General features: G+C 40.6%; 2 protein-coding genes across 3 annotated transcripts in view; one reads left to right on the top strand and one right to left on the bottom strand.

Annotated features, from left to right (window-relative positions):
* Nucleotides 1-13,184: 13,184 nt before the first annotated feature.
* On the top strand, nt 13,185-19,006 carry LOC146631525 (EF-hand and coiled-coil domain-containing protein 1). Its single transcript, XM_085353730.1, has 8 exons — nt 13,185-13,806; nt 15,288-15,729; nt 15,833-15,967; nt 16,345-16,415; nt 16,713-16,854; nt 17,709-17,796; nt 18,237-18,350; nt 18,797-19,006. Exons 1-8 carry the CDS (start codon nt 13,185-13,187, stop codon nt 19,004-19,006), a joined length of 1,824 nt encoding a protein of 607 aa, XP_085209856.1.
* A 1,779-nt stretch (nt 19,007-20,785) lies between these two features.
* Nucleotides 20,786-25,502, bottom strand: part of slc41a1 (solute carrier family 41 member 1) — a 30,105-nt gene continuing 25,388 nt past the window's right edge. For both annotated transcript variants that reach the window (XM_085352993.1, XM_085352994.1), the window contains exon 11: nt 20,786-25,459. In XM_085352993.1, the coding sequence (XP_085209119.1) occupies nt 25,274-25,459 (186 nt within the window). In that variant the 3' untranslated portion in view covers nt 20,786-25,273. The remainder of the gene's footprint in view (nt 25,460-25,502) is intronic.

Here is a 25,502-nt window from a genome sequence, read left to right as displayed (position 1 = left end):
GAACAGGGTGAACAACACAGTAAAAAATACATTAAATAAGTTCTATAAAGTGTATCTACATAAATGTGAAATATAAAAGCAGCCATGTATGAAAATCACACAAAAATTTAATTTTGTTGGTGTAAAAATATGATATTCTTGTTAAATGTCCAGATAAGTCCAACAAAGTTGTTTAAAATGTACCGGTATGCATAATAATTTTTAAGTGACAAATCATTATCACTCAGTTGCGTTTTCAAATCTACTTGTGCCTTACAAAACATGCAGCACTCTCAGATCAGCAGTGACAGGTGTTCTCTGTGTGCCCAGAATTAGAACAAAGCAAAGTGAAGGTACTTTTATTTTACCATATAAACATGGACATCTGTGAGTGTGGTAAGACCTGACTTAAGAGGCCAACGAAGTGCAGGAGACTGATGCTGTCCAGTGTTTGTGACCAAAAAATAAATACTAAACTCAAACTCAAACTCAACTCAAACTCAACTCAAACTCAACTCAAACTCAACTCAAACTCAACTCCACACAGCTACACTGACCTGGTCCTTTCTCCCCAAACACCTGAATTCTTCTGCTTAAATAGTCCACTTAACCAAACAATTTCTCCTCTGGCCTATTCCATTCAGTAGGTAAGATGAACATTATCATACTCAAACCTCTACTGCTACTCTTTACTGGCAACATAACTGGTTACTGGTGTAATCAATACATATTACAACAATAAATCAATTTCTCCATAAACACTCTAAAATCAACTTTATTAAATTACAAGAATTCTTCCCCTTCTGCACTTGGTCTCTTCCTGTGACCTCGGATTAACCAAGAAACTATAAAGCAGGAAGTAAAACTACATTTCCTCCTTTTGTTTCTGGAAGACAGGTAGGTAAGGTAAGTTTAAACAAATTAACAGTTGAAATAAAGAACATGTTAACTTAACAAACTTGTAGGAATTGATTTAAACCAAGATGTTATATTATATAATCTGTAAAAGTGCAAAACATAAACAAACCCGGGATAGTAGATGTTTGCCTATTGCAGATTACATGTGAAATATGGTTAAATCAAATCAAGAATGTTAACTAAGAATATGGATAAGTAGTGTTCTCACCCACTTTGTCACTTTGAAACAGCTCGTCACTTCTTATGTCTGTTTATATTTCTATTATCGGTTTTAAATCGCTCCTTCTATCTCTCTGTAAAACACTGTGAATTTACTTGTCTGAGTTGTACTGTACAGTTTGACTGAATAAATGCACAAACGTCCCACCAAAATGAAGAGAGCACAAAGCCTCCACTCTGACACTGCCATTTCTCAGCCACATGGTGGCAGTATAGTGATAAATATAAGCAGGGGAAACCGTAACCAAAGAACGAAAACTTTGATCTCCTGGGTACACTGCTGCTTCTGAAGAGTTTCCAAAGCCCTTCATAAGGAGTGCAGATCCACTTCAGACCAAAGATCCTCTTACTTGATGCATTATAGGTCTCAGTCTCCTTCTGTTACAAGCCTCGCTGTCAGGTAACATTGATCTTACGGTGAGACTTCTAATCTAAACAACTGGCTTAGCCATTCCTGTGTGCTTAGAGCAAAATAAAAAGAACTAAAAAAAGCTTCCCCAGTGAAGACCGCCACTTGTAATTTTGGAATTACAGAATTTCATCATTCTTTTTCTAGTATGTAGTTAGTATGTCAAGTCTTTAGTATTCAGTATACCCCAGACTTACTGTATGCAGGTCTCATTAACATCCATATGCATTCAGTTTCATAAAGTGCCAACAAAAGCCACAGCACAGTGAGCTAAACAGCCAAGATTAAATTTGCCCAGACTTGTTACATGTATAGCTGAAGTTTTTTTTTTAACCAGAAAGTAGAAACAAGTCCACAGGAAGTTTGGGGATTCTCATTTGTATTATTTGCTGTTTCGAGGCAGAATATGGACCAACACAAAACATTTTTTAAAGCTTTTATTTACTTCACTAACCTTAAAGGGATTCATCAAGTTTTTTTGTGTGTCTGAGACAAAGATGCAAATGTATGTTCTGTTTATTTTATGTTGATATTTACTATGTAAAACTGTCCTGCCTACAGAACTATTTAATGTGCGTTTTCCCCTTTTAATAATGGATTGCATTTATATAGCACTTTTTGAGACCCTCAAAGTGCTTTACAATTCCACTATTCACTCACTGTTGTAGCCACAGCTGCCCTGGGTCAGACTGACAGAAGTGAGGCTGCCATATCGCGTCATCAGCCCCTCTGACCAACACCAGTAGGCAGTAGGTGAAGTGTCTTGCCCAAGGACACAATGACTGAGATTGTCCGAGCTGGGGCTCGAACCAGCAACCTTCCGATTACAAGATGAACTGCCAACTCTTGAGCCACGATCTACTAGTGTCTGCTATTGTTTTTATCCAGCTCTTTAGTGTCAAAGGTTCCTTAATAAAGATGCTGTTATGGGTTGTTTGAGATGTTTAAAGTTAACGTTACATCATAGAAGTATTAGGTATTAACAGATATAGTGCAGCGATGGGGACCTTAACAGAGAGTCTCCCTCTATTTGTAATCCAGCAGCAACCTCTGAATGAAGCTAATACTGAAGTGCCAATGCAGTGCACTTCCTCTTTGCCACAATCCCATCAAATGGACCGAATCCAACGTGTATGAAACTTTTAATCCTTTTTGCGCCTACTTTGTGTTTCTGCCTGATAGAAACACCATTCAAACTCCCCAGTAACTGACTCAGTTGTTGTTGTTTTTGCTGTGGTCTATGTGCTGGTCATAACAAAACTGAATTTTATAAATCATTGTGGAAACTTTTATCATTTCAACCAGTCTCATAAAGCTTTCAGTACTTTAAACATTTTACAGTAAGAAACTGTAAACTGGATGATTCTATTCAAGCATTCAAGGAAGCTTTATTGTCATTCGCATCACGTTTACATGAGGTGGAACAAAATATGTACACACGGTCCGCGAGCGAAAAGAACCAGAATAAAAAACTAAAACACCAAACAAAAATAACCAGAAACACAGAATAACAAGTAATAAAATAATACAAATAAACCTGAGTACCAGTATGGAGTGTAGATATAGAAATGCAAGTATAAATACTTTAGCAGCAAAAGGGCATGATGACCAGCACTGATAAAGTGACGTGTCAGTAAGTGTCAGTAGTGATTAAGGTGCTACAACAACAGTTCATGCCCATTATGCATTGAGAAGTCTCACAGCTTCTGGGATGAAGCTGTTTCTCAGCTGGGGTGAGATATTGGGGTGACTGGTGATTAAATAGGAACACATCTGACTGTAGTATACTATAAATCTTTTATTTTGTGGAGTACAGCCTTTTTTGCACAGTCAAACACTAGTTTGAAGAAGGATTATGGTGATCAGTTTGATGGCTGGTTCTGATGAAAACTGTGAAGTGAATGGGGTGGACGAGGATTACACTGAAGTGACAGCTAACAGCCACACAGGAAACAACACTTCTATTATTTGGTTTGCTCACAGTGGTAATTTTGATTTTGACAAGATTAAATTCTCAAGTTAAGGACTGACCTAGCTGACATCTCTGTCAAAAGCACTTTCTTAAATTTCATATACCTAAATAATGGTGAGTAAACCTGACTTAATTGGGAACGTCAGATCAAGCAAGAATGTGCAATCGAAAAGGAACGCATGTAAAAATGTGTTAACACCCACAATTATGAGCAAACTTTATGTTTACAAATGACTAAGCCTTGGAGTTGTACAAGACAGTGGGATGATTTGCAGTCACACCCAGACACTGTCCTTTCAGTGGGAATGTAGAAGCTCAGAGCAGCAGCTCTACCTGTAGCCACATGCCTTATCTGCTCCCTCTAAACTTCTCATCACGGGCACTTAGGAATGTGGTTGGTAAATTGTGTGCCTGAGTGTGTATGTGTGTGTTCTATATCTGCCATGACCTTGCACACAGGTGGGACAGCTTAAAGGTATAGACCGCCACTCCTTTGATATCTCAAGAATGGGGAAATGTTTGCACACTGCTGTTTACAAAGTAACACAGAGACACAAGATAAATCCCATCACCGCTGAGAGAGCAATCTCCAGGCCTGCTTCTTGTCGAACCCAATTTCTCATGTTGAGGCTCTTGTTGACATTGTCCTCATCTATCACGGACTGCATGGTCGCAATGAAAGGGGGCTGTTTGGGAAGAGGGGCTAGTCCACATGAGGGGTGTTTTAAAGCTAATCCACATCCTTCTACAATCAACTTCATAACCTTTGTTCACACCCACAAAGGAAGTGGATTGGCTTCAAAACTGACCGTCTTTGAATGGAGGAAAAATGCCAGCACTTTATGATCTGTAACAAATTATGTGCAAAGTCGTTCAAGGATGTCCGACCATCTGGACAGTTTGACAGTTACTGGACTGAAAAAAAAAGGATTTTTTTTTGTATCTCTCGATGTTCACTATAAATGTTTATATGAACAGTGACACTTTGGTGAGTATTGTGCCCATTTAACCTGTTAAAATAGCTGGTTTGCTTAAGGTTTAAAAACACTGTACACATATAAACACAACCAACTGCATTTAAACATGAATTTTATTAATAACTATTAATAACTGTTGACTATATTCTACAATTCCAGGACACGTTACAACATTTAAAGTTGCTACGTGTTAGGTGTAACACATTCCAGCATAACATGTTACTGTAATCACATTCCGTTTTTAGTGATGCAGTAATGTAACAGCATATTTGACTAAATTCAGTAATTACATTACAGTTACAATAATGTCATTACTTGCATTACAAATGGTCTTCAGTTATTTGTATGCTGGGTGGAGAAGAAAGAGGGACAAAAACATCAAACACATGCTTTTTTCCTTCCTGTTCCACTTGTGCTGCAACCAGCTGATTTCACTTTGTGTGATGTTGGAGAAAAGGTGGTGTGGTCTGCAGCTTTTGAGGACACAAAATTTATTGTAATTACACAAAAGCACAAGTGCACGATGATAAACTGCAGACTGCTGCCAGGACAGAAAGAACTGCACTATCCCGCTAACACAACTTTAGCTCTTTGCAAGCATCTGCACAGACAGTATGCTAACACAAAGCTAGCCAAGAACCCAGAGTGACATTAAAATCAAATGGACACCAACCCTAGCCTGATCTTCAGCAGAGTCAGTGATGAGTAGTCAGGATTGCATCCTCCACTTGTACCTGTTGATGTTTCCACAGCAGAGTCACTGTAGTGATCTCTTTGGTCTCTTTGGGCTGCTTTTTAAGTTTGTTTTCACGTGCAAACACTAAGAAAGATCATGTGTGTCCTCATTAGGATGGGGATTTGTGTTAGTGTGTGTGGCAGCCTCAGGTTTTTATTGTTAACTGGTAATTATGTGAAAATGTGTTTCAGGCCTTTTATGGAGTAATGCAAAAGTAATGAATAGTGTAACAAATTACTTTTCTTAGTAATTTTCTCTTTCTTGTATTTGTTGCTGTATAGATAGTATAGAGTATGTTCCATGTGCTTTAATACAAAACCAGCTAGCTTAAATAAGATAGGAAGCTCACATGTTTGTCTCTGTGAAAGACACTTCTTGCATTATTCCCACCTATTTATTTTAGTAAAAATCTGAAACTATTTTAAAACTTAGTTAAAAAAAACAACTTTTGTTGTCAGAGCTGTACAGCTGTTTGAATCAGTTCTTTGTGCGTCTCTTGTATTGATACACTGTAAACTTTTCGCCCGTTCTTTCTTTAGCCATTTTGTCCTTTTCTGTCTATACTTTTACCCATTTTGCTCATTCCTCCCTTTTTATCTCTCTGCTCTCTAAAAGTCATGTCAGCTGCCTCATATAAAGTCTCCTTGACTCTCTAGAGTTGATTATTTTGTCAGATTTAGGTCAACAATTGTCCCACTCTGCATCCTTTAGATGGCCACACCTGAGCACACACAGTCGAGATCATCAAAGCGTTCTGAGCTGACAAAAGCTCATTTGTTCTGTCATAAATTAAAGTTACCTGTTATGTCTCACACAATATGGCTGTTCAAGTGCACATGTACAAAGATTCAAATCCAGTGTAGTCATCAGTGATAGAAGATCCTTGATCATATACAAGCAGTCAGACTGCATAGGCCGTATTTTTTTAATAGCATTTGGCTATCAAATTAACACCCACAGAGACATCGTGTGACTTTGCATACTGCATAGAAACGTAAAAACTGTGCTGACAAATCAAGCAGCTCATTTGTCAAAGTGAGCTGAGTGAGTTCTGATCCTTCAGCTCGACTCAACATTTGGTCGTTTTCCATTACGGTCAGTGTTGGGAAGGTTACTTTTAAAATGTATTCCATTACAGAATACAGAATACATGCCCCAAAATGTATTCTGTAACGTATTCCGTTACGTTACTCAATGACAGTAACGTATTCTGAATACTTTGGATTACTTAATATATTATCATGCTTTTTACGACTACGTGAATGTACTATTGCTGTGTGATTTATTACTATTACTGAAGGTCCGCGACTCCGAACTGTAGTAAAGGGACCTCTGACTAATACGGCGGGGTCCCTGTCGGCTCGTAGCCGAAAAATAGCTTTACTTTGTTGTGTGGGTCAACTTTTCTTGCGAGAGACAGAGACAGAGAGAGGCGTTGAAAGGCTGCTCCAACGGAACTTATTGTTTTCGGAGGAAAACACGAACACGGTGTACAGTCGAGTCTTAATAGCTTACTTACAACTGGGCTCGTCAGGCACTCTTCTTGGCTGCAGTGGTTATTATTATATTTACATGCTTCCAGCTCCCGTTTTTCCTCGATGACAACTCGTACCTTTCCACTCCCCTTTTTTCTCCCTCCTCGCGCTCACAGACCCATAACGTGTATGGCAGTCCATTCTCCCTGCAGCACGGACTACACTGCCCATGATGCTACATTCTTTAGAGCAGGGCTGCCCAATCCCAGTCCTCGAGAGCTACTATCCTGCAGCTTTTAGATGCATCCCTACTCCAACACAGCTGAATCAAATGAATGGCTTGTTATCAGGCCTTTGCCAAACACGATGGCATGCTGAAGAGGTAATCAAACCATTTGATTCAGCTGTGTTGGAGTAGGGATGCATCTAAAAGCTGCAGGACGGTAGCTCTCGAGGACCGGGATTGGGCACCCCTGCTTTAGAGCTATGCTTGTAGCATTCTGCCTGTTAGCTTAGCACAACAACAACAACAACGAAAAGGCGCTCTCTCACCCAGGAAACACACAGTCGCAGAGAGAGAGAGAGCGTCGCCCTGTAACCATGGCAACCGTAACGCTGCCGCCTGGAACAAAGAACGTAGCTGTCAAACAAAACCCAAACAGTCCTGACCCGCGACAAAGTGAAACAGGGAAGTACCGCCGTGTAATCCATTTATTTCAACAAAGTAACTGTATTCTGAATACCACCCTTTTAAACGGTAACTGTAACGGAATACAGTTACTCATGTTTTGTATTTTAAATATGTAACGGCGGTACATGTATTCCGTTACTCCCCAACACTGATTACAGTTGAGTATCACCTCAGTGTGCAGGGGCTTGTTATAGCAAAGTCTGTGACATCGTATGCATGTGACACAAACACAACACAACACAACAATGGAGGACGACGAGGCGACGGTACACCTGCTGCTCGGTCTTGGTTTGGCAGATTTGGGTGGCAGTTTTGAATTTTCTGGAGTCATTCTCACGACTCATCGACTGACATCTCTATTTGGTCAACTTGTGTCATGTAGTCAGCTGACATCACATTTTTGGATTGACTCAGCTCCTTTGGAACCCTGGATGAGTATGTACTAAAAAGTACTCCAGGTAATACCACCTAGTGAAAACTGCAAAAAGCTGAGCTGAGAAGGTACTAGTGGAAAAGAGGCAGATGTTATACGCCTGCGAAGCTAAGTCGTGGACATGAAGTGAATAAGAGTGCGGTGTTTTGTTGGGTAAATTCAGGTCCTTGGTTTTACACCTTAACATTGCCGGAGACCAAACACCCACCTTCCAGGAAAAATGTTGCAGAATGGTTAAATTCTAATGAAGAACTCAAAATGGTTACATAATCCATTTGAGCATCCACATGACAACCCTGATTCAGGATCGAAACTCAGCTTCATGATGTCAGAACAGAGGGGAATGCCAACACATGCATCTGTCAGGTTGCTATTCTTTTATTATAAAAATGCCTGACAATGGAATCAGGAAGTTCAAACAAAAGGAAAGCTAAATCACAGATTCTTTTCAAAGGTTTTTTTTGTTGTATTTTTCACTTACAAACTGCGAAAGGGATTTTCCCTTTAGTGTAGAGGTTTTGCTACAGGAGGTTAGGGTTTAGTCAGTTTTACAGCTGAAGTCTTTACTTGCTTTGCCACATTATCTATTTCCTTTATCCAGCATCTGAACCTGCACTTTTTACAGCCACAGGTGACACTGTGGTAACATTGTGCGACCCACATTTTAGTCCCTGACATGTGTCACAGTCCTGAAACACAGAAGCTGTGCATCATCAGTGAAAAAGTGAGTGGACAAACAATAGCTCCCCCCGCATTCAGAGACCTCAGCACAACTGCAGGGTAAACCAGTTCGAGTCCCTCAGTGAATCTGGCATAAAATATCTGTCAGTGTCACTACTTTAAAAAAAGGTGGTGAGTGTGTGTGTGTGTGTGTGTGTGTGTGTGTGTGTGTGTGTGTGAGTGTTAGGAGTCTGTGGTTCTATTTGGCTTTTAGTTGACCCTTGGAAGAACATATGGGAGTGCAACGCTAAGCCTTAACCCAACTGCAATCAATACTGATAGTGCCTCACTCCTCCTCTCCAAGGTGAACAACAGGACACTTGGGTTTGCATGCATGAGCGCACGAACACACGCACGCACACACACACACGCACACACACACACACACACACGATTTTAGATCTCCACCTCCCCTTTATTTATAGCCTCTTGTTGTTTCTTCCCATCCTTTCATTTTCAGATCAGGTCCTTTCACCCCGAGCAGGCAGCAGCTGGAGGACTGTCTGTCAGAGGGGGGCAGGATGACAGCAGGACTCAAGGGGGGGTCCTGCTGTCTCATATTAACTACTAATTACCCCACACAAACACACACATGCGGCATTTAGCTCTATCAAAACACCTATTATGCAATTTATTTAAGCTCCTTCTCATATTTTTTTTTGAAGCATCTTTGATGGAGAAACACGAGATTTAATTAAACAAAAACAATGCGTGAGTTTCTCACACAACACAACTTGAGTTGTCTCTGTGAAAATCCTCATGACAAGTTGTCTGTTTTTTTCTCGTTGGATGCGTGGCCACAGGTTTGAGCTGACAGCTAACAATTAAATGTAATACTAGCACCAAAGGACACTTTCACACTCTGTGTGTGGGCTTTTTGTTTGTAGCATAGTGCAATATGAGCTCACTTTAACATATACTTTTCATGAGAGAAGAGCATTCATGCATTTACATTTAAATAGTGTTTACTCAGGGTTAAGGCCCACCCTTAAAACCCCCCTTTTATGGTCCCCTTTAAGCTGATTATTAAACACACATAAAAAGTCATTTCTGCATATAGTGTTCTTTTTTCCTTTCAGTTGAACTAAGTAGTGTAACTAGTGTAACTAGTGTAGCTAATAACCAGAATGGGTTATTAGCAACCAGGTTACTAATAACCAATTCATTTATTTCTATTCCATAAATAAAATCGGTGCTGTTTAACGTTTGCCTCAGTTTGTTACCATCATGCATCACATGTGCATCACTGTGCAAAATGAATTATAATGTGTTTCAAGTTTCAAGATCCACAAAGTTTGTTTAAGTCACTGAAAACTTTAAAAACTTCCATCAACGAGGTTTTTTGGCCCACAGATCTGGCACTTGGCGGATATTCTTTTCTTTTTTATACAATTTGCAGCAAGCCCTAGAAAAGCACGTGTGGATAAAATGCCAGCCTGGCATCAACAACCACTTCATGTTTAAAGTCCCTTTCTTACCCATCCTTAACTTAATTCCAGCAAGTTATCTTGACTATATCTACATCACTAAATGCAGTGAGCTGCCATGTGATTAGCTGACATTTGTCTTAATGAGCACTTGAAGACATGTTCCTAATAAAGTATCCTCTAAATCTGTGACACCTGATTTGAATGCAACATTGTCTAGTTTCTGAAAATCTGCTTATTTAGAGTTATTATAACCGTAGACAGTTAGGTAATCAGAAAACAACAACTTTAGTTGTATTATTATTTATTGTTTATAGCTTTTGATTAAATGTATGACAAACTGTTACTATTTAGCAACAGCAATAAAATACATTATTTACAGTTTAATACATTTAACTCTGTGATGGAGGTCTGCCAGCCAACAAAGAGATTATAGCTGCCGGTCTGCTAAACCAGCTAAGGGCCTTTAGCTTGTTGTGAAGATTTCATAAACTTCACATTTTAGGTTTATAGATATAAAACTAGTGAAAAATAAGAAGATGAAGTTGGGTTTTTTTTGTTGGTTTTTTTTAAATTATTATTATTCTTTGACTCAATAGGTATCTTGCTCCAGTGCTAACTTTAGTGACTAGTTTTTCTTTATCTGAAGCTGTGCTGTTAGTTAGTATCTACAGCAAAGCTTTGCATCTATAGTTCAGGCTTGGAGTTCAAATTTGGGGTTTACCTAACGAGATATGGTATATAGTACCTTTACTGACTTTGCTTTTTCCACTGTAAAAGTACATGTGTGGTGTGTAAAAGTAATGTGCATTAAACTTGACATTCTTCTTTCAGCTGCTTTAGGGGTCACCACAGCAGATTAACCCTCTTCATGTTGTCCTTCAGTCGTCTTACCCTTCAGTTTCTGCCTGGCAGTTCCATGTTCAGCATCCTTTGTCTAATATCACTATCCGTCATCTGTACGTGCCCAAACCATCTCAGCCTTGTTTCTCCAACATTGTCTCCCAAATAAAAGTAATATGTGCCTGTTTCCATATCAGTAGTGCATGCCCCAACCTTGACTGCCTTGGAAGGAAAAACAATGTTTCTGAGACACAATCAAAGGACTTAAATTGGCTTCTATTATCCTGCATGCCTCCACATGTTTGTGCCTGTGGCCTCAGGGGATAATTGTCTTTTATATTTTCTGGACACTTTTTATTTTTGCCTTTAAATAGCACTGACTGAAACAGAACACCTTTCCAGGGTAAAAGCCTCCGATGAGTCACTGCCGAGCACTGTCAGTCAAGCATTTTCAGATTACAGCTGGAAACCAAAACAGACTAAACAATATCTGGGATTTTCTTGTGTGAGCTTTTATAAGTTCTATTAACACACCAACTAGCCCGTACGTTAGTGTGTGATTTGCAAATGAGAAAAAGTACTGGTCTTTATCTTAAATGGTCTAGGCGTGATGATTCATTTAGAAATATCCTTCTTTAAGTATCCGAGTATTCTTCGTTCCTGTTATGCATAAAAGGTATTTGCGTTCACGAGTCTCAATCCTCTCCTGCAATGTCAACAAAACTCATTTCTGTTGACTTTCACTTTAACAGTATACTTATTTACTGTCTTGTTGAGAGTTAGAGAATAGATTAAAATCACTGTTATGTCTGAAAGCCAAAGGTAGAGATGAGGTGATAGCCAAAATGCAGGATGCATTTGCATTGCTTTGCTAAGCGGCTGAAAAAGGTTTCAGTTAAAAGCGGCTCATAATGTTCTCGTTTGGTCACATTGCCAGATTGTGTGTGAAACATGAAATGCACTCTAGTACAGCCCAACCTTTAGTGGTAAACCATGAGCAAAAATATCTGTTATAAAAGTACCACAACTTGGCATTATGAGTTTCCTAATGACAGATGCTATGGCAGGCCTGTTATGTTAGATTGCATAATGGCAAATGTGTCTCTACACCAGTGACTCCTGAATATCTATGTAAGGATTAAATGTACTGAGAACATGACAACAGCTTCCATCCTGAATGGATCATATTGTAGTTTGAAGAGGTAAAAGGGGAAGGGCTTCTGTTGAGTCAATAAAATGTTCACAAACACAAAGTCGGCTCCATCAGAAGTCTTTTAACACAGCTTTATCTGTGTCTGTGTCGAGCAGCAAAGAGTACTGAGTACAACGTATGTTGAAATAATGTCTGTCTGACTGTGCTTGCATGGAAACGCACTGCTTTTGTCTTTGCTTTAATTGCTGCGTTTGTGTAAACAAAGGGCAACATTTATTGGGAAAAGCCTTCAGAGCCAAACAGGACATCTTTAGATGAGTCTTTGTGAGTAACTAACCAAACACAGAACTCAGTGACCACAGCTGAGAAGCTTTTTTGCTTTTCTGACTGATAAACTTCCTAAATGTCAAACGCATTAATGTTGGTTTACAAATTGTTTTGGCACTAGTTCTGAAGAACTGATTTCTTTTCTGTGTGCCATGTAAGTGCAGCAGAGGAGTGTGATTAATGTGGAATCTGCGCTTTGTGGTGCAGTCATGCCCAGGTAAGTAAACTCAAGAAGCCCTCTTTGTTTTGGCTGTCAGGTGGGTGATAAGTGGTGAGGTCAGGGTGTGGGAAGGTATTTCCGGTTGACGTTGCTCAGCTTCCCAGAAACAAATTCACATTTGACTTCTAAAGGAAGGTATGTTTGTGAGATCAGTGGACAGAAGATCCAAAAGGAGTCAGGTTACTCGTCTTTAACAGGCAGCCCAGTGAGACCGATGCAGAAGAGAAACCCGCCATGACTCATTCTGGACGCGTTGTTGTCACAAAATACCCTGCAGATCACAATTTAACTGAAAAACGTGCAACAGATTCATATATGGAAATCTTTTGCTCTTTGTTGAGATTTCTTCTACCTGACATTTGATCCACTTTCATGACAGGCATCAAACACCCGGAATGCTTCGCAGTAAGCGGTTAAAAACACGTATTAACGCACTCACACGCACGCTCATGCGGTCACTGTATGCACACAGAAGGGTGGAGCCCTCCCTTAGTACTTTTTTCCCCTTACCGGCGGGGATCAGATCTTGACTTGATGCGTCGCTGTGAGGAATGTAAAGTGAGGGTTTTCAGGGAAATGCGCAGGGGCACACCAACCCGTAAATCGTCTTAGCCTCACACGTTTTTAGATCTCATCCAGTGCTAATTTCTCCAGTCTGCTTCCGTTTGATAATATCTTTTAATTTATGTGCACTTCACCGGCCATGCAGCGCGTACAGCCCTCACCGCGTGCAGCGCGTAAAAGCGAGTGGCTCCGGAGCGCCCTGGCACATCACCACTGCTCCGATCCTGGAGTGGAGAACGAAATCGTTGTTTTGGCCACTGGAATAGACCAATATCTGCAAGAAGTCTTCCACCACCTGGCCTTCCCCAGCCGGGACGATACTGTGTCGGCGAAAGATTTCACTGCGCTCTGTGCCGTTCTGGGACTGAACAGAGCTGAGGTAGGAAAGAAAACTGCGACCGTAAAGGAAACAGCGGGAGCTGGAGAACGAGAAGAGGAAGATGAAGAGTTTAGAGATATATGCTCTGGGCTTCCCAGCCAGCTCTCTTTCAAAGAATTTCACTCACGGCTCTGTGGGTATTTCCGTGTGCGCAGTGCGCGTAGAGGTACCGGGGAGTGTGCCTTGCGTCTGCCCGTTAGCGAGGATACAGAGCTGGTAGAGAAACAGATCCGGCTTCGGTGGCCACGAGTTAGGCGGAGAAAGTGTGTCAGTTTTGATCTGACAAAGGACCAGAATGGATCAGTCAACACATCTGTGAAAGATCGGACCTCAGAGCACCGTGAACCAGGTACTGGAGAAGGAGGTCTGTCTTATATGTGCATTTTAATAGCTCGATGATGGAAGCCAGAACATTTCAAATCCCTGTTTAGAATGTGCTCTGCTGTCTCACCTTTATTAAATTGTGCAGGATGACCTTATAATTATATACAACCAAACACTATAATATCACTACTTCATATACCAATTGTTAGTGCAGCATAATCCCAGGCTAATACAAAATGTATTATTACACTATCAAAGACTCTTATTTAGACTTGACATCTAGAAGAGCCCGGTAACAGCTGTCATGGCGGCGGGCAAACTGGGCTTTTGGGCACAAGCGTTTTAAAATTGTTATCTTTTTATATGTTTTACTAAAGAAAGTTTAATTTGCAGCTTCATTCAGGGTTTCCTCCACTGATCTTAATTGTCACCTTGCACACAAAAACTCTGTAACATTATTACAATGTTCATATTATAAATCAGGCTTTAGTTAGCGTAGGAGACATGGTTTATGTTCTGTAATCTGTTCTTAATCTGAGGTACTGGCTCCACAAGACAGAAGATGTCATCACTGTTGTAGATAAGAAGAAAGCATTTATCCATTGGGATGTTTTTTTCATTCTTCTCTTTATGTTTTTGATAAAGTTTTGGAACATTCAGCTTCTTTGTGTCTCAAACTGTTATAAAAATGAAATTATGAGAGAAGTTTAGATTAGATTAGATGAAACTTTATTAATCCCTCGGGTGGGTTTCTCCGGGAAATTCAGTAGTAGTTTAGTAGAACTGTCATCCACTTATCGGCATATAAAACATGACAAGCAGCTCAAACTAGATGCTGAGTATCTAAAAGGATGAAGAGAATCTGTCTTAATAGTTATCATGTTTATATCTTCATTTAAAATCTTCTACATATTTAGCGTTTTTGCCAGACAGGTATAGTGGAGTAAAAAGTAAAATCACTGAAATCTAATGAAAAGAAATATGCAGCAGAATAAATGGTAAATGGCCTGTATTTATATAGCGCTTTTCTAGTCCCTAAGGACCCCAAAGCGCTTTACACATCCAGTCATCCACCCATTCACACACTGGTGATGGCAGCTACATTGTAGCCACAGCCACCCTGGGGCGCACTGACAGAGGCGAGGCTGCCGGACACTGGCACCACTGGGCCCTCTGACCACCACCAGTAGGCAACAGGTGAAGTGTCTTGCCCAAGGACACAACAACCGAGACTGTCCAAGCCGGGCTCAAACCGGCAACCTTCCGATTGCAAGGCGAACTCCCAACTCTTGAGCCACGATCGCCCAAAATGAAATAAAATAAATAAAATAATAAAATAAAATAAAATGAAATAAAATGAAAATAAAATGAAATAAAATGAAATAAAATGAAAATAAAATGAAAATACACGCATTTCACTTTTAAAGTTCACCTATAAAGGTTATTAATGTAAAACTATGGATATATTATTATGCACATGATCTGGTTTCACTTCACTTGTTCCTCTTTCTTCTTCTCCAGATGAGGTGGCAGCTCTAAGGGAGCTGGTGGAGGACCTCCGCTCAGCGCTGCAGGGGAGCGATGCCCGCTGCCTGGCCCTGGAGGTGGTGCTCCGACAGGAGAGGAGCAGCACCCTCCCTTCTGCATCCTGCTACAACCCTACGGTTTCAAAGCCTAAGACTTCCATCACATTTATCCAGGGAAAACTAGTTCCAACTCAAAGAATTAAAGGACAGTTAAGCAGTGCTGCAGGAGACTCAGCAAGGAGAGTGGCAAGGAAACGAGATATCAGAGACCCACTTCTAAGGGAGCTGAAGCTGATCCGCTTCTCACGTGATGGGCAGCTGGAGGAGGCCATCAGATTCAATAAGCATCTGGAGGAGGAGCTGCAGTGGGCGTACCAGGAGGTGCGCAAGTTGCAGGGGGTGGAGGCTGCACTGAGGAAGGAGAACACTCAGATCAGGTTGGAGTTACTATTCATCAGTGGAAGGTTTTTAAAAGCTTGCTGGATGATATTTGAGTGGATGTAGGAGACTAGTGAGATGATCTTTGGTGATCTCCATCAGGAAGCGGGCAGAGGAGGCCAGGGAGGCTCTGAGCTCGGGGCTGCAGCAGGTTCGGCTGATCCAGGAGCAGGCCCGGTCTGTGCCCCAACTCCAGTCCAGGATCACCCAGCTTGAGACTGAGCTGCACAGATACAGGTACCATGTGTGGTCATGAGCAGGTGAAGGAATTCAGTACATGGGTGTGTTTGTGCATCTATTTACACATCATTTGCTTGTGTACTCTGCTGATTTGAAACTTGATGCCACAGGGTGCCCAGGTTAAGCTGCACACAAGTTTGTGTCTAGGAGACCTTACGCAACCCCTAGAAAATAACATTTAATAAGCAACTTAACTTAGTTATGCAAAACCTGAGCATAGCAATAAAATGGACAGTTCTGATTATTATGGTACATGCATCACTTAGTTATTGCTATGCTATTAAATTTGAAATGTAATTGGTAAAAACAAAACAAAAAAACATTTACCTTAAAAAGGCATTTAAGGTATGGCCTCTGCCTTTTACCACCCTCAGAACCAGCTGCACGTGTGTCCTCAGCCCTGGAAGTCAACAGAACCACCCCGAAGACACTTGCAGCAAAACAGGTGAGTAACTGAAAAAACACAGATCAGTATGAGAGTGTTAGTGTGGTCTTATTGAGGCTCCACTTAAACAGGCCTAGAGACTGCTCAGTAACTCTATGGACATCACTGGTCGCTATGGAAAAGTATGTATTCTGTAATTGTGGGAGGTTGTTTGCTGTCGCTATGTGAAACCAGTCACAAAGAAACCAAAACCTTATTCCTTTAACAGTTGCCACAGAAGAGAAATCGTCAGTATTCTGCAGTCTTGGGCCCTAAGCTGTCTTTGATGACTGAACTATGCAGTTGCTCTGTCTGCAGATGCTGAGTGTCTACAGAGGGCAGTGGAGGGAAGAGCTGCATCTGATGAAGAGGAGGAGGACAGTAGGATGAGAGAGGAAGAACAGCGCTGCCTGATGGAGGTGAAGAGGCACATTGGACGAATGCACGGCTGTAGCAAAGGGTTAGCTAACATCTTGTGTTCATACTTGGCATTTTCTCTAATGTTAATCTGACAAATTGATAGCAAAAACAAAATACAGCTGGCTTTCTCACATCTGTTCTACTGTTGAAGAATTCAAAAAACAGTTTTCACGACACAAAAATGATTGGTTTATGTTTAGGGTTAGGCAACCGAAGTCACCAAAGATGTGTACTTTTTACTTTGCACCAATAAGCTCAAACACATATCTTAACATTCACTCTCTACACAGACAACACTAATGGTAAATGGACTGGTTCACACAAGCACTTTTTCCTATGCAAGTGCTTTTTATCAAACATTCACACACATTCATGCTCTGATGGATGCATCGGAGAGCAGCTTGGGGGTAGTAACTTGCCAAAAGATAGTTAACATGCAGACTGGAGCAGATAGGGATTGAACCACAAACATTCCCATAAGTAGGTGAGCTGCTCCTCCACAGCCTGTTTCTTTGGCTGGATTAAACTTTGGATATCTCAGTGTGGTGTGCATTGGGTCCTTAAAAAACTGAGAAAACTGGAGAAGTAGAGGGCAAACGAAGAGGTGGGAAGCCTACAAACCTAGAGCAGATGAACAGTCTCTGAACATATTCTTGAGGAATAGGAAAAAATCCATCCATGTATGCATCTGGTCCTTCAGCTCATCCATCTGCTTTTTGCTGAAGCATCTCCAGTGGTCTAAGTGGTAGGGTGGGTTTCAAGAAGCCTTTCTTAAGGAAGAGAAAGAGGGAGAAAAGGCTGAAGTATGCCAGGTTACACAAGAACTGGACTGAAAATTATTGTAAACAACTTTTATTAAATGATGAATCAAAATTGAAAATGTGAAATTTTCAGTTTCAGCAGCACTTCTAAAGACAACAGGGGGCACTTCTGTCAGAAAGGACCAAACCAAGAGCGGCCGCAGGGAGGCTTTAAACAAGCGGTGAGGAAAAGATGCTCTTGCTTTTTGTCAGTTTGACATATAAAGTGTCAGAAATGTATTAACAAAAGATTGTCTTTTCCACCGTTTTTTCTTATAAATCATAATTTTTGACATTTGCGTTTCTAGATTTTTTGTTGTTGTTGCTATAAATACACTTTAATGTTGGAGAATATCTTCTTATCAATATAAGTCTTGAATGTCCTGACACATCCTTTTCAGCTGGCTCATACTCATCTAGCTCCTTGAGCCTGGATGTCTCTTCCTCTTAAAAGGGACTTTTTAATTCTCACTGTCGCCAAGTGCTGCTCATAGAGGATCCTCTGACTTTGAGGTCTTTAGCTTATAAAAAAATGCACCTGGAAGCACTGAGCTTTTTTTGTTTTTAAACCCACCCAGTTTGAACAGGATTGTAATGGGCGCATGCATTTCGTGTTCACTAGAGTCCTGAGGAAGAGGAGGAGAGGACACAAGAGGAAAATGCGAAAACACGTCTGTCTTTGTTGGAGGGCAAACTCACTGATTCGCTCGCGTTGCTGCTGCAGCTACGTAACAAGGTATTCGTGCATTGTTACACCTCATCAGCGCCATCTAGTGGTTCCTCCATTTCATTTTCTGTTGCTTACATTTTATATGTGTATTTGTGATGCGTTAAAAAGCCTCTGCTGACAGAGGTGCTGCTCATAAAAATGTATATAATAGTTTATATATAAATATTATATTCACTGTGTAATTAAGTTCATTTGAAGTAGGATTTTGGACCTCATATATAACATTACTACGCTTCCACCCCAACAAAACGAGCCTGTCATTAACTCGTGTTTATTCTGTTTAAAATTACACACAAAAAAATCAGGAATCTGTGATTACTTAACATTTAAGTGATTCAGACCAGGGTGTAATCAATGTGCCAGTATACTGTGCTAAGCACTGGTATGACATCATGCTGTTTTGGCTTAGCAGTAGTCTTACAATGAGTGAAAACGTTTGTTTTTTCTTCTAGAACATGTCCAGCAGGGGGCTGGGGAAGATGGTGATGGATACTTTGGATGTGTGCAGCAGGGGTGGAGCTGGTGCGTCTGCTCTGAGCTATCCAGTTTTATCCAAATGCTCTTATTTCTTCATTTTTGTTACTTTTTCAATAGCTTTTATTCCCCTTTCTCCGGGACCGTCCCAGATCCTGCAGGTCGCTGATTCTCTCTCCGTCCACTGATCCACAACTGCTCAAAGATGGAGGAGAAAGGATGACGGAGGAGGAGGAGAGACAGAGAGAAACTCCTGCTTCTACCCTCAGGATATCAAACTAGCAGTGTCAACCCACTGCTCATCTCCTGCTGAGTCAGCTGTAACACATGTGCTGTATTGCATGATTAGCTTGTTTGCACCATGTAATTTTTAAAGTATTTAATAATGAAATAATTTATGTAATTTAGTCTGCTAGTGTTTTATTCCGCATCTGTTTAGGTTGAATGATTATTTGTTTTTACTGGACTTTTCTTCCATTTCTGTGAAGACAGAAATTCCAAGGCCATCTGATCTGAAACACACTCAAGCTGAAAAGAAAAGCACATCCAAGAGACTCTTCAAAGAGACCAGTTCATCCAGCTTTCATTTACTAGTATAGCAAACGTCTACTAGACACGTTTGGTGGAATATATTGTACTTCAGTGATTCTTGTGTAATTATTGTCTCATTAAGTTGTGTTAAAATATATCCAAATACCTTTATTTTTTGAAAAGCTAATGTTTTCCAGGTTTCATTCTAATCAGATAACACTGAAAACCCCCATTAAACTGCACTGCTATCCTTGTGTCTCTTCTAATGTATCCGCTTTGAGTCTAAGCTTTATTTGGATGATTTGAGGATAGTCGGAGAATATCAGGTCATATCTCAGGTTGTGTCAGCACACACGAGGTGTTATTCAAAGAACATCCCTCTATTTGGCAGCCTTCATTCACCGTTTACGTCTGATCAGCCTCCTCATATGTGCTGCTAGGAAGTACCATCATCACGTGATGCCGTGTGTCATTGTTCAGATGTTTTAGGTAGCAGCTGGACAGAAATAATGCTTGAAGTTATGGCTAAAGAGTTTATGCACCAACAGACTTCCAGATGTTTTAAATGCTGCTTGCCAAACTACCAGAGAGCTGTCAGGCAGCCTCTTACCTCAAGGTAAAGCTCAAAGCAATGTAGTGCAGCTGAGATGGCATGTTCTCCGGACACTGCAGAGAACTTCTAAATGTCTGTTAGAGTCATCTTAACTCTCTGTGGTCGCTTCCCTACTTGCTTAGTTACGTTTCAGGCAAAGCGCGAGTACTGTTGGTTTAAACACAATTACTGTTCACAATTATTGATGAACTGTGCTTCCTGGTACGCTGAAAGCTTTAGAAACATTTGAGAGCCTGATCTGATGTGTGATTTGTCACAGTTTTATGGATAGCACCTGCAGACATCATTGGTCTTTATGGCTTAGGTTTTGTAAATTCTTCTTCTTCTATATAAAAGAGCTTCATTCTACACTGTCCAATCAGTCCAGTTCTAATAACAGATCAAGAGTAAATATAGCACCACAATTTACTGCAGCAAAGAGTCTAAATGTTTTTGTTAAGGAGAACTGTGTAACATTATCATTGTAGGCAGTGTAGTTTGGATTAATGTGGAAAAATGTCAGTTTTAGCCGTTTCAAAACAAATGTCTGCAAAAATTGGAGAGATGTAGGAGGTCTGAATACCTCCTGAAGCAAGTATAAAATAAATGCATGTTCCTTGATGGCTAATTAACTGTACTAAATGATATGCAGCAATATTAATAACTGCTAAAAATATAAAGATACACATCAGTGTGTAAAATAAAATTATGCAATTTAAATAGATCTTTGGCCAAGTTTAGCAACCATTATATTGACAATGAATTGGGCAAAAACGCGCGCGCGCACACACACACACACACACACACACACACACACACACACACACACAGGGATGGTATGAAATAATATAGTTTATTTATTTCCAGCAATTTACAAAGACCTGCAGGAAGAAAGCCTTCCTCCTGCCTCACAGAGGGAGGCTTTTACAAAAGGAACACACAGAGAACACAAAGACCTCAGACCCAGTAAGACTGTCCATGTGTTTAAAATAATTTTGACATTAAGAGTCAAAAGCTGATATTTAAAGTCAGCGATGGCAGTCTGGGGGTCAGCGTGGTTCCCTGTGAGTTCAGGGGTTCAACAATTCGAAGCACTGAGGTTAACAAGGCAGCAGGTGGGTGGGGGGTTTTAAAGGCTGGATATGTAAGATAGAGGGAAGGATACATCTGGATTCATAAGAAGACAAAGAACCAGAGAACTCTGTGTTTTCTTTAGGTGTGTTGGACTCTTTATTTCTAATCCCAGACTTCCCAGATGCCGTGTAAAGCAACTTGCTGGGGGGTCTACCAGCTTCCGAACTGAACAAGAACTGATCTCCACTGCAGCGTCATATAAAATCATTATTACATTACACATAATCAACATATTGTACAGTTGTTTTTTTGTTTTTCAAAATCAGAGCTAAATAAACAGACACTACTCTGTGGTGAACCTAGTTCCTGATTAGTTATTCTGAATAGAGCTTGGCTCTGATAGGTTAAGGCCATTCTATGTCTCATAAGTATGCTTTCCCTGCGCGAGATAGGGCGCGTGAGCGTGTGTGTGAGGTGTGTAAGGACAGATATTAGGCACTGTGCTAGTCATTAGCCTCACTGCAATTCTATCGCAGAGAGTGCAAAAAAGCTCTACTGGCCTTCAGCAAAGAATAGAACGAAGACATGGTGACCGTGATACTGAGCCAAAATTAAAAATAAACAACCTTATATATAGAATAAATATAGTATGTACAATTTGCTTTGTGTGTTTCTAAAAATAAATAAAGCATTACATGCCCCATTTTTGAAGTATTCACAACTTTCCATTGACGTCGAGGCAGAATGCTGGCACCTGGTCAGTAAGAGAGTGGAGGGTACAGACTAAGTGGAGGGGTGCAACTCTTACAAGTTAAATACTGTAGAAAAGCAGACAAAACCAATGATGTCACTCCAGCTGAGGATGTGAATCCAGAGGACACACACAGGAGATGTACAGTTAGGAGAATCCCTGCAGTGCCCTCTGGAGGCGGTTTTGCAGATTACAGTACAATGTTGCATTTGACCAGCTTGGAGACAGTGTTTACAGTGGTTGTTTGATCAAATTCATGACAAAAAACTATAATGATGAAGCGTTAAGAAGAAAGGAGGCAAAGAATTAAAGGAAAACAAAGAAAAAAAAAATCACAATTTTAACATAATTGACACTTTAAAAAACATCATGAGATCAAAGATTTTAAACAGATACAATAATCAAGTTTTGCACATTCACACCATGTTCCCTGCACATGCATTCTGCTGGCCCCCTTTGGAAACAGTTAAGTCAAGCATCACATGCAGGTTTCTCCTGGACTGACACCGGCACTCGATACAGTCTGTCAACATGGCTCACCACTTCCCGTTTCATTCTCCTCCTCACCTGCGAGCCCTTGAATACAGAGTTAGCTGATGGCAGATCAGTTGTGTGGATATGGGGCACACACTAAAGTTATCTCATTATGTCAATGATGATTAAAATGTGGTTAAATAGTATTCAGTTACTCCTATGAAACACTTTCCTCCCTTATTATCAGACATCATTTCAAAAACAAAAGGGAAAATACACACTTTGGCATAACTGGGGAAAAGTAACAACTAATAATGAATTCTGCCTCGGTGCTCAATCACACCAAGCAGTAGAATGGTAACATTAGTCTGTACTCGAGAAAAAAAAGGTGGAAGAGTTTGGCATTTTGCAAACCAATGCAGTCAAATCAAAAGAAACAGAGCTACTATGTTACAAAGGAGTTAGTCAGTGCAAATATACTGTTTACAAGACCGGAGAAACCTGCAGTCAGCTGAGGCTGAAGAAGTCGCCGTTGATCTGAAAACACTACGTCCAGATCAACAGAATCAACGTTCTGGGATTTGTTAAAAAGCAGTTTCCTATTGGCAATGTGATTTCACACCCAAATCCTATATTTGTAGGAAAGCTACAAGCTATACTTTCATAAAACAGCTATCTGCTTTGTGACTCTGTCCTATATACTAATAGTAATAAACATAATTCCTGACAGTAAGTAAACAGGTTCTTGGAAAGGGGTAAAAGTTCCCAGAGATGGGGTTAAGGTTAGTGTACATACATGCAGCCTTATGACCTCACATGTCATCCACGGTCTCTTTCCATCATTTCCTGTCACTTATTACTGACATAGGAAGCTTTTGAGAGTCTGAAAGAATCTGAACTTTCTTTCTTTTAAACTAAGCTAACAATTGCTAACTGACAGCTTAGATGGCTTAGTGAACTTTTAGCATCATGACAATAAGTTAATTAATTAACTTATTGTAGTGTTAAACTCTTTTTTTTTTGTCTTGAATTACTCTTTTTTTTTTTCTCGGGGGGTATTAACCTAACTGTATGCATGTATTTCAATGGAAGGACAAAACCAGGTCTCCTGGTGAAATTTGCCCAAGAACAAGGAGCACAGGAAACTCCACAATGGCCGTATCAGTGTACAAAACCAGTTCTACTGTTACTATTCTATACTACAGAAATCTCCAAACCACATTTTTATTCAGCAATTTATAGTAGCAGAGGGTTATTGCTGGTTAGTGAGCTATGACTCTATCTGGGTCAAGGGTTAGAACTCAAATTTGCTGCACCTGATTATTGCAATTCTGCAGGAGATTTAACTGCTACATGTGGGACTTCATTGTGTAGTCTCACCGGGTTTTCAGGCAGAAGAATTTAGAATTACAAAGAATTTGGAAAATTATGTTGACATTTGCATGAATCTGAATTGACTAAAATTCTTCCCCATATCCTCCTATGACCTGACGCAGTTCCTTGAGCTGTCTCTTAATTCACTACCCTAACGTGGCCTAATTGCTCTGTGGGAACCAAACATTTAGTACGGCCAAATATTCACACAAAATATCTGCCATCATTACCTTTCATCTGGTGCCAGACTGAACACGAGTCAGCATAACCTGGCGGCCTGGCTAAGACAACTTAACACACTTTCAGACTCTGTCCTAACTCTGCAGGCTTGTTCCAGTGCACTACAGCGTGTTGAGCCTCTTGTCACTTACTGAAAGCCTGGCTTGGGATACACAGCAACAACCGTTTTGTTTGTTCAGTAGAAAGTTGGCAGAAGCTTACATACAGGGGCACTGGTGTTGTTCTCACCTGGAACCGCTCAGGGTACAGTTCGACCTTTGCTGACTTCTTGGCACCACAAGTGGAGCTCAAGCTCAGAGGGAGTCGAGTTTTGATACACTCCTGACTGACAGTCACACAGCCATTACACACATATTTATTTTTTCTTAAGTGTATTTGCTTGTTTTTTCTGTGAATAAGGATGTTTTATGAGCACAGTTGGCCAACAATGGAAGCAGTGTAACCTGTGAGGACAGCACGGCTAAATAAACTAATTATGTGATTTCCAACACATCATGTTAAAACTAAGAGACGAGTCCATTGTTATAGTGACTGTCTGAAGTGCTGGACTCCCCTCAGGTCTGGTAGTCCTTATTTTAAATGCCAGAAATGGGCGTGAGCAGCTACGGAAAACAAAGCCTCACGTCTTCATTTTCATACCCTGACTCAAATGAAGCCATCCACCCATGGAAACAATGTTAAAAAGGGATTTAGCTAGTTGGTGGTCCAGTCTCCTATAGTGAAACCCCCTAAAAGAGCTCCCTACTAGGAGGACAGTCCTATAGGTTCTAGTAAATCAGATTTTCCATTAGATCTCATATAATTATCATTCTATATACGTGAAGTAGCACTTGGTGATTATGCATTCTAGGCTTGTTTGGATGTTTTTTCTTTTTGCTGTCTTTTTTCTGTCAAGGTTTCAAGTGTTAAATGTTTTTAAAAACAAGACGGCGAATGTTCCCATTGAAAATAATGAGGACTGGCCGTGCACATAGAACAAATATCCATTCATATATCAGCTATCAAATGCATCTTTTTGAACAATAACAATCATTGTCAATGGTATGATAACAAAAGTGGCAGGACTCATTATGTAAAATAACGGTGGAGTAATGAATCCATCACTGGTGGGGTTTTGTTGCGTGGTTGAGGTGAAGACATTCCATTTTCTCTAAGGTGGATTTGTGGGCTGCTGCTGAGCAACAGTGTCCTGATATCCTGAAGATGAAATGCTACGTGCACTATATGCACCGTCAGTCAGAGCCTGACAGGAGTTTAGCCCTTTCGTTGTAGATGTCCAGTTTCAGTGTTCAGACAATGCGAGTGATGTTCGTCACTGCTCGAGCGTGCAAGGATACAGTAAGGATTTAAGTTGTTTTTATGTGTGTGTGTGTGTGTGTGTGTGTGTGTGTGTGTGTGTGTGTGTATCTGTGCATGCATTCAGTTGCCCACGTTAGTGTCTCTGTCCCCGATGAACCAGCGCAAGTGGAAGCACAGGGCTAGGAAGCCAGTCCCCAGCAGGTCACCCAGGGCGGTCAGGTACGGGATGGAAAAGTTGTCAGGGTCCATGCCCCGACCCCACATCCAGTGGACCATCCAGTCTGCCAGGTAGAGGAGGATCATGACCTGAAGAAAGCATAGCCAGATTTAGTGAACAATGATTTTTACA

Source organism: Diplotaxodon limnothrissa, linkage group LG5, assembly GCF_057381915.1.
Source record: "Diplotaxodon limnothrissa isolate DT_005_m linkage group LG5, D_limnothrissa_male_GT1.1, whole genome shotgun sequence".
Classification (NCBI taxonomy): domain Eukaryota; kingdom Metazoa; phylum Chordata; class Actinopteri; order Cichliformes; family Cichlidae; genus Diplotaxodon; species Diplotaxodon limnothrissa.
Note: the sequence above shows the minus strand (reverse complement) of the source record. Positions and strands in the feature narration are given on the sequence as shown.